Source organism: Cyanistes caeruleus, chromosome 2 (genome assembly GCF_971803275.1).
Source record: "Cyanistes caeruleus chromosome 2, bCyaCae1.hap1.1, whole genome shotgun sequence".
NCBI lineage: Eukaryota > Metazoa > Chordata > Aves > Passeriformes > Paridae > Cyanistes > Cyanistes caeruleus.
Genome location: NC_141702.1, coordinates 25221893 through 25231731, shown reverse-complemented (window position 1 = coordinate 25231731; position 9839 = coordinate 25221893). Strand labels below are relative to the sequence as shown.

Below are 9839 nucleotides of genomic sequence, written 5' to 3'. Positions count from 1 at the left end.
GCTGTGCAACCTCAGTCTGACTGAGAAACGTGTGCTTGATTCTTGTGTGTGTTGCCAACAGCTGGGATCCAAGGCAGCTCATGAGAGCACTCAAAGGAACAAGTGTGGACACCCCAGTCAAATAGAAACGGTGTTTCTTAGCTCTTGCCTCTGATTTATCATGTGGTTGAAAAACAAAATAGGGATTATTTTCTGCTCTTTCTGGTCATTTTGCTTTTCATGACTGGTTTGGCCAATATAGTGACAAGGTTTAAGTCAAAGATTGTAGACATTGGAAGTGGCATTAAAGTATTACTAATATGTCAAAGATGCCTAGTACATTTTATATTTATGAAAATAAACAGGTAATAATCACTCACTAGTGATTGTTGGTTAGGGGTTTTGCTTTGTTTTGGTATTTTTTCTTTTTTTCAGTAAAACACAAATCAGCCGTCTGCTTCTTTGCCCAGGTATCTGAAGAATATTGGAAGTAACATACTCCTGCTCCCTCTTGCAGAGAGTTTTGAACACAGAAAATCAGTGTGTTTGCTTAACACCCTGATAAGGATTAATTGGCAATGCTTTAGGCTCATTACAGAGGCAGTGGACTAGATGACCTTCACTGGTCCCTTCTAACCCACATATTCTGCAATTGTGTGATAGCTGTAAGAAATAAAATTTTTTTCAGGTATCAGTACAATGAAGAATATCTGAGAAAGAAAACAAAAAAAACTTTTGCCTGAATAACCTTATAATGGCCTTAAAAACCCAAATATTGAAGGAATATTCTAAGCAACAAGCAACAGGAAGCTGTGTTCAACTTAAGTGTTGCACAGCACGAGTTCTGAAAACAAAACAACCCAGGCTGTGTATTACTGCAAAGGGTTTTAATACCGTTGAATAGCTGGAAATTTTTTTTAAAAGGAATTACAGAATTAATGTCACTAACTCTTAGAACTTCTCACAATCTCAAAGCTGAAATTTGGTCTGCATTTGAAGCACCCACCTGAAGTGCTGTTTCTGCAAATTAAATGCAGTGACAGTGACCTCACAGCAGCTGAGGTTTCCAAGAAGTGCACACAGCTCTGGAGATTTCCTGTGAAGCTCGTGGGCCCATCCAAGGCATTTAAAACCATGGCACTCCTGGCTGTTGGTTGTGCAGGAGCCTGACATGCAGGGCTCTCACCTGGGCTGGTGCCCTCAAAGCATCCAGGTGTGACACTCCAACTGTAACACCCTAGGCAGCTGTGCTTGGTGGCATCACTCACCCTTTGGGCTCCCTTCAGCTGAGTGCTAACCTGAGCCGAGTTCAGCATGCTGGTGGCTGAGCCACAGAGCCCTCTGCTCCCCTCAGGGCACTGCCACCCGTGGGTGGAGTACTGCAGGACTGGCCAGGCTACAGGGGCTTACAAAATTCCAGACACACCCTAAAATCTGCAATTTTTGACCCACAGCCACAGAGCTCAGTGATGATGTGCAGCAGTTACTGTGAGAGGGTGGAAGATAAAAAACCAAAAACCACTCACACAAAGAGGCAAGTAATGCTGGCTGTACAAAGTACCATCCTACACAAGACACAAATACGGTGTTTGGTGAGAAGTCAAAATGTTTTGCTCTGTGGCTTCATAGATGATGCAAAAATGGAGGAGTAGCTGATGTACAGTTCCACTTTCTATTATCTTTTAAAAAGTAACATACAGCAATCTCAAAGCTACAATGTGCTTGTGGGAGCAGAATGGTTCACCACGCATGGAGGGGGAATTTTGAGTCAGGTCATTTCTGGCCTAGCTGGTGATCCCTGGGGTACATGAGTTGCTTTTCACTTCCACAGTTACAAACTGGAGGTAGCTATCTATATCTAGAAAGTATTGTGATCAGTTTGTTCAAAATATTCAAAAAGTACAAAATTATAAATGGTAATGAGTAGGACACTATGTTGTTTATGAAAATACCATAAACGGTTTATTAATTTGTTTTGATTTATTGCCATAATTGTCTTTTGTCCCCAGAAGTCTGGCTCACACACTACTTACACAACAGAGAAAAGCTGAAATCTCATGATAGGACAAAACAACTTTAGTTTTCAAAAACCCAGGAGAATGGAGGAAAGGCTAGATTTTCAGTTTCTGTCAGATCAGCAGAAGCACAATTACAATTTGCAATAGAGCAGTATCAACTCTACAGAAGAACTGATAGCATTCCTGATTGCCAAAAGAAAATGCCAATGCTACCAAAACCCATTAAATGCTTGCACCTTGCAGTCAAAGTTGGTGCATGTGGATGTGTATATACGTGTGTGCTCGTACAGAGAATTTTTTTCTTGGCTTCTGTGTGCTTTTTATGGGCACTTGCTCATCCTGTGGTTTGCCAGAAGTAGCCGGGAGGATATGTTAATCCTGTTTGCTGTTGCAAGACTGCCGAACAGATGATTTCTGATGCTCCAACAATGTGATGGACTTTTCAGAATTTTCCAAGTTTCTGAGCAGTGTCTCTAGGCGCCTTTTGATTTTCTTCTGATCCTCAATGGCACATCCGATGACCACAGACTGGAATTTCTGATCGATGGGTCCTGCTGGCACGTCAGACGTGCACGCACCGTAGAGTGACATTAAGCGCATTTTGGCATCTTCCAAATCATCGAGGAGTTTACTGACAATCTCATCAATCATCTTGGTGGCGTGCAGTAGGGATTCCTGCTGCTGCGCGTTGCGGATGGTTTCTACGGAAACCTCCACAGTGAGGGTTCGGCCCATCAGGCGATTAGCAGTCAAATTAAGTTCTTCTCTCTCCCCTCAATCAGAAACAAGAAAATATTCTCAGTTACAGGCAAATACTTCCCTGTGCAAATAGCATCATCAAGACACTCAAATTGCTATAACTTAGCAGTAAACAACATTTTATTTACGTAAGTGACAATCAGCAAGATTTCCAGAAGCCAGAAATGAGCTTTTTGCATTTTTCCCAAGTCACATTCATTTCATAGAAGCCAGTGTCTGATTCGAAATGAGGCATTAAACTCTACTAAAATTGTAAGCAATGTTTTTCCACTGCTGACACAATGCTTGCTGTGTCACTTTAAAGCAAAATAGACAGTATTTCCAGGAAACATTCAGTAATATAACTGGCTCATTAAGGACTTCCATGCCATTCTGAGGGAGAGATTTAGACAGTACCCCAGAAGGCCATAAAGAGAAAACTAGATATGAGAGGCCATGAAAAAACTGGTTTTCTATTTCCTGAAACTATAGCTGCTTTTCAAAACACACTTGAACACAACACACTTGATACGTAGAGCCAATAAACCAGCAACTTAAAGCACCTAATGATCAGGTTTAGGGAATATATTTAAAGCTGTGAATCACACAACTACAACAATGATCTTAATCATCAGGTTCTTGCAGGCTTGTCACTTTGTAACACTCATGCCTATCCAATAGTCAAAATAATTTTCAACTATATTATCATCATCATCATCAACGTGTCTCCCCCAGCAGAACGATGTTAATCTTGATTTTGAAAATCAGTGAACTGAGTATAGGCTTTCACATACACATTTGTGACATTCATGGTAGTCAATCCACCTAAACAGCATGAATTTACACTCAAGAAGAGATCTCAGGATAATGGGTGTCACTTCAACAACCTCAGCTGGCTCCAATGTTACACCTTTACCAGCAGCAAAGACAGCTGCTCACACAGAGCTGCTCCAGAACAGATGGGCTGATTAGACTTTGGGTCAGCTGGAGGGTACAAGAAAGCAGCTTCTCACCTTCACTGATGTGCCTCATATCCTGGCTGTTCTGTATGTTGTGGATCATTTCAAGCAGAATTTCCTTCTCTTGCTCCATAGCAGATGCTGCATCACGGAAAGCCTCTACCCTGTAGAGGTTGAATCAAACAAAATGTTTAAATAATAAAATAGCTGTTCACCTATATAGCTGCAAACAACTGTTTTAAACTTCAACTTAAAGTAAGCATAGTCAGTTCTTAGTTATCAGTGAAACAGACTCTCTGATTTCATGACTTTATCTTAACTTCAGTTTTCAAGACTCAGTATAATTTAAAAACAAATAAACAAAATCTTTTATTTCACGGACAGTCCTGTTCTATCCTACTCCGTGGTTAATCTGGATATGCAAAACCTGATGGTACTAAAGCCCAATAGTGAAGTCCTGTAGCCAACTGGCAATTATTACCAGCTGCCTAACTAGGAACTAGGAGAGAAAGGGACTGAGTTCCCATCAGGGCACTTGGGTGGCAGCTGCAGAGATGGAGGCAGCAAGGGGCTCCCTGTGCCACCTCCAGGCCAGCAAAACCCGTATGATCCACCTGCAAAGCAACAAACACTCCAGAAAACTGCAATGTGCCAAACTATCCCTTTAGCAAAGGAGAAAACCCTGTGAGTGGGACAAAGCTCACACCCTTTTATTAACATGAAAAGGATTTCCCCAACACAAGTGGTGTGCCTTGGTCACTGGGAGAAGATGCTGGACTGCCTGTCCCCACTGTCACTGGTGCTTTCCATGGAACAATGCTCACTGTGATTCACACAGGGAGGAAGCTTATGTGGGAGCAGCTCCAATTTCTGGGCTTGCAAGGAAGCATGAAACTTGGCCCGTCCTGAAACCAGATCCCTACTCCAGTCCTGTTACTGTGCTGAAACTCACATGTAATGCAGTGAGGCCAACGAGAAAAGTCCATTCGAAACTGCTGTCCCTGTAACTTGGGCCTTGGTAAGGTGTGTGATTCTGTGCTCACAGCCTGCCCTCCTCATGGCATGAAGTACAGGCTGAGCTCACTGTGGACAACGTGAAAATGCTGCATGAGAAATCTGAGTCCAGCTTCATAATTCTGATCTTATTCCCCACCACAGTTTTAAAGAAGGGGCTTTTGCATTCAGCTGAGTAATATGGAAAAGACCACTGGAGAACTCTAATGAAACAATTTGAAGACATGATACAAAAGAGGGAAATACCCCGCTCCCTTTGCTTTTCTCTGAGACTTGAGGGTAAGGACTTGCAGAGGACTTTCCAAGCTGGAACTGGCTGCAAGAGTTGCACCAAAACCATCAATTCTGTGTTCACAGGCCACACAGAAAAGCAAGAGCATCACATGAAGCTGGCTGATGGTCTGAGATGCTTGCAGTGCACAGCTCGGGAGGTCTAGCTGCATCACAAGAATCCATCCATCTACCGTGAAATGTTTATGAAACCTGGCCAGAAAAGGGGAAACAAGCCAAAACATTGCTAAGTCTCTTAGGTGCTTCACACTTTTGAACATTTCTGGGCGATGCCCTGAGACAGCAGTGGCTCATTGCTATCTCTGCTGATGAGGGCGCATCTCCTGAGACAGGAACTGAGCTGCTGCTCCTTCCTCACAGGCTGGCTGAAGGCTGGTAACTTCAGGAAAACAGCAGTAAGAGAAAAGAGGGTGAAAGCAGAACAGGAGCATTTGAGGATATAGTCACTCTTCACATGCAGCCTGCTCACAAAATTACTCTGTTTTACAAAATATTTAGCCTAATTTAGTCAGTGAAAGCACAGACTTCAGGCTTTGCCTTTAATGTTTGTTCTGAGGAGGAGTGGGAAAAGTTAATGCAATGCAAATTCATGCCAAAAGCAAATACTTTTAATTATTATTTTGGTCTGGTTAGTAAGAGCGATGAGGCAGGTGGCGTCATTTCATACTTCAGATGTCTCTACTTTATAATTTAGGAAGTCTAGCAATAGTTCCAAAATGCCTTGCCATACCTTTTTTTTTTAAAAAAAAAGTAGTATTTTCACAATTTAAGAAATGCATTGTGGTCACTGGAAAGTTGTAAATTAAAATTTTGAAGTGCAGAATTTCAATTTTGATAGCGTTTTTAAATCAGATTCTGTATGTCATTGTACTGACGTAAAAGCTTAAGTTCTGCCTTCAGTAGATAAATCAGTCCAGTCCATGATTTCCACAGGCTTTGCTGAGTCCTAAGAAGAATGTGGAAAACCTGCATTGCAGAGATGTATCTTGAATTGGTACAGTTTTCAAGAGAGTGCCTAAAATATCACTGCTTTCAAAGGCCAGCTTGGTATGTGAGGTAGGACCTAAAAGCCAAATTGTCAGAATTAATGTTGCATACCGCAAAAAAAGAAATCAATCAGAGCTTTGATTGACATTAATTTACTAAAGGCAATATAACCAAATCTTAAGAACTATTTTAATTGCTTCTTCAGAATTATTTTTACTATTTCTTAAACTGTAGTATAGAGTGCCACACAACAATGGGACAGGGTCATTTCAGAACAGTCCTCTAGCGGGAGAAAAAAAACAACCAAAAAAAATGAAAACCAGTCATACCAACTTCAGGAAAATAATGTGTCAGGATCACACCATGCAGTCAGTTCTCATAACTTCTTTCCTAAAATGCATGGTTTCTTAACTTCAAAGGTTTCTGTAAATTTTTTCTTTCCTTATTTGGGGGACCCAAATAAAAGGTTGGAAGATTTAAACCTCTAACAGAGGTGACTGATATGGGAAGGGGTGGAAACACAATACAAGTCTCAAAAACAACAACCAACCAAAGAATAAAAGAACACAAAGAAAAAAGAACACAAAATACTCATATTTGTGCCCAGTTATCAATTATTTTGATGCAGCAATATAGTCTTTTTTCCTCTGATGAAAACATCCAATCAGATTTTTACTTGGAGTGTATTTGTTGCTTTGAATATCAACTAAATATTTCATCTATCACCTAGCACAGAAAAACATTCCTTACTTCTGATTTTCCCTGTTTGTGAGCAATTAGCTGAGAAATGCCTTTCTTTACTACATACCATTTACATGAGCAGAGCATTCCCCTGAGAAACAGGTGGACCAGGCTGTGCTTTTGTTTCCAGATGAGAAACTTGACACTCGCTTTCTTAGGACAGCTGCAATAACTCTGTCCTTTAAACTACTGACTGACTTAAGCAGCCCACTATTAAAGTCCATGTGCTGGAGGTTCAGATAAGTTTTCAAAGGAAATAAGAAACATCTGAGGATGGAATAGCTTTTTCCTGAAATGGAGCTAATCAGGCACACTGGAGGGAGACAAAACGAAGTTTCACCCTGGCATCCTCAGCTCCTTCAGCTGAGTGTCCACTCCCAGGTAAGCAGTCATGTGAACACTGAAATGAATGATGGGGGAATACTGTTGATCCAAAGAACAAGATGAAAAGCATAAAAAAAATGAAGATAAAAAATACCCAGCAAGAATCTGACTTACCTCATGTGTCATCACACCTAAAACTGTGTTTTCACTTAACACAACCAGCAGAACACAGTAAACACTCATAAACAGAGCCTCTGGTCTCACTTCCAGCTGTTCCTGAGATATCTTGGCAGTCACAGCAATATGTGAAGGTCCAAGGCAAAAGTGCCACCTGCCCCCCTTGCCACCTCTGCCTCGAGCACTTGCTCCCTGGCAGCCAAATTAATTCCCCTTCCCTGCTCACTTTCTATACAGAAGAAAGCTCCTCTGCAAACACTTATCAGGGAGGTAGAAAAATACCCCATTGCTGTTGGAAAATAAGCTCTCACAGTAGAAAGAAAGGGAGGAAACGAAAGGCTGTTTGAACTGGAGAATTTTACAGTAGCTTTAAACTGAAAGAAGGTAGACTTAGATTAGGTATTGGGAAGAAATTCTTTACTATGAGGAGGGTGAGGGCTGCAACAAGCTGCCCAGCGGGGCTGTGGACTCTCCGTCCTTGGAGGTGTTAAAGGCCAGGCTGGATAGGACTTTGAGCCGCCTGGTCTACTGAAAGAAAGGTGCCCCTGCCCATGTCAGGGGGTTGGAACTAGGTGACCTTTAAGGTCCCTCCTAACCCAAACCATTCTGTGATCCTGTGATTTCAAGAGGGATGAGGCTTGCTTCAGAGTTCAACTGACCTTAAGCAACTTGAGAGGTTTTAATTAAAGGCTGTAGTTCAGTTTGACACATTTCCACTTACTGTATTTGGTAAATATTATAAATATTATTATATTTATTTGAAGGTCTGTAAGAAAACCAAACCAGCTGGAGAAAGAGAAAGTTTGGAAGGTTTTCCTTCTGTCATTCAAATAAATTTGAAATTAAGCATGTTGATTAGATGTGAATAGAAAAAAACCCGTAAGACTTAAGCGACTTTTATCAAATTAGACATTTTTTTCCTCATTACTATTCTACATTTAGAATTATGGCTGTCTGAAAGAACCACAGCAAATTGGGAAGTTTAATTGAGAGTTTATTGCTAGCTAACCAAACTGTCTGCTTTGTTTCAGAGTCAGCCAGCAAATCTAAAACACATTTTTGCATATTCTCATGCTAATCTTTGGATTATATATTCATCATACGCCTAGACCTGCATGTAAGCAGTGAGACTTGTTTGCAGACAGTGATTTTGTTTAGTCAAATTCAGAGAAGTCTGCAAAGGACTTCAAGAAGATTTAATCAAGCTAAGTGAAAGGCTAATATAACAGCACATCGAGTCCACTCCTGAATAATGCAAAGTAATGCAGGCAGAAAGGAGAAATAAAACTCCTGCATCCCACAGAGCTCTTTTAATTACAGGAAAGTCCTAGAAACATTCTGGGTGGCTCTGTGAAAGGCGCTGATCAATATGCAGCTGTAATGAAGGAAAGGGTGTGTTGAAACAGTACTAAAGGAGGTGAATCAGTGACATCCTGCACATCCACCACCTCAGAAAGGACACTATGTAATTTAGCAGAGCTGAGAGGACAGAGAAGATGATTAAAGGCAAGGTATCATCTCTCACGAGGCCAAACTGGGAAAAAAGTCAAATGGTATTATTTAGGGAACGTCAAGTAGCAGAAAAAAGTCAGGACGTGTCTTGGCACAACGATGAAATTCACACAGCATTTACGATAACTTTGGAAAAACACACCTCAGCTGCAGAATGCAATGCTCACATTTATAGTGAGATGTTTTAATACGCTTCAGAAAGGAGGTGGACACAAACACAGCAATAACATCCATAGCTGAAACAGTAAGTGCAAAAGGGAGTCTCACACGCCAGCATTCACCACTGCAGCTTAAAGGCTTGCCAGAGTCTCCGAGAGCCCGAATGACACCACGTTTTATCCTCGGATTTCCTGCGTCCTCTTATAAAACACCTGCCCACAGATGCGGGATAGGGGCGGCAGGGTGGGGCGACAGACGGACCGCGGGCTCGTAGCCGCCGTGCCACAGCTCGCAGAACACATTCCCGTCCGCTAAAGGCTCCCCGCACCCTGAAGGGTAACAAATCCGAAGCAGCCCTTCGCGCTTTCTCTGAAAAACGTCTGCTTTCAGACATATCCACACTCCTATTTTCGTGTATTTCCAGGCCACGCTAGCTCACCTTAGAGCAGCAGATCCCATTTTTAAACTTTTCCCCCCATGCAGGAGAACCCTTTTTCCCTCGGTCCGCTCAAGAAGCCTCACACCGGCGCCCCCCCACCTCCAAGCCGGGTGAGGGCTCCGCGCCCGCCGCCGGCCCGCGGTGCGCAGCCACCGGCTCGGGGCCGGACGGCTCCCCGGCCCCCTCCTCCCAGCGCCCGGCCCCGCGCCTCACCTCAGCTCCAGCTGGTCCAGGTTCTCGAGCAGGCGGCTGGAGCGGTCGGCCATGGAGGTGGAGCGGTAGAAGCGGCCCCGGAGCTGCCCGGCCGACTGCTGCTGCTGCTGCGCCTGCTGCTGCGCCCCCTCGCTGGCCTTGGCGCTGATCCTGGCCTGGGCCATCCCACCCGCCGCTGCCGCCGGCGGAACCTCGCTGCGGCCGCTCCCTCCCCGCGTCCCGCAGGCGGCGGCGGCGGCCGAATGCCGGCACCTCGCTCATGGCCAAAGAAGGAGCCGCCCCGCCGCC

At 43.3% G+C, this 9839-nt stretch overlaps 1 protein-coding gene across 1 annotated transcript; it reads right to left on the bottom strand.

The window, feature by feature from the left end:
• Positions 1–1915: 1915 nt before the first annotated feature.
• Positions 1916–9839, bottom strand: BAG2 (BAG cochaperone 2). Its single transcript, XM_086876171.1, has 3 exons — positions 9552–9839; positions 3749–3858; positions 1916–2770 (listed from the first exon to the last, which is right to left on the bottom strand). The coding sequence occupies exons 1-3, from the start codon at positions 9713–9715 to the stop codon at positions 2370–2372; spliced, it is 675 nt and encodes a 224-aa protein (XP_086732297.1). The 5' UTR covers positions 9716–9839; the 3' UTR covers positions 1916–2369.

Excerpts from the sequence above, each read along its gene's own strand:
- BAG2 (XM_086876171.1), bottom strand. The coding sequence starts at position 9,715 with ATGGCCCAGGCCAGGATCAGCGCCAAGGCCAGCGAGGGGGCGCAGCAG. Across the intron at positions 3,859-9,551 it reads CTGGACCAGCTGGAGCTGAG|GGTAGAGGCTTTCCGTGATG; the intron begins GTGAGGCGCGGG and ends CAACCTCTACAG. Across the intron at positions 2,771-3,748 it reads TATGAGGCACATCAGTGAAG|GGGAGAGAGAAGAACTTAAT; the intron begins GTGAGAAGCTGC and ends TTTCTGATTGAG.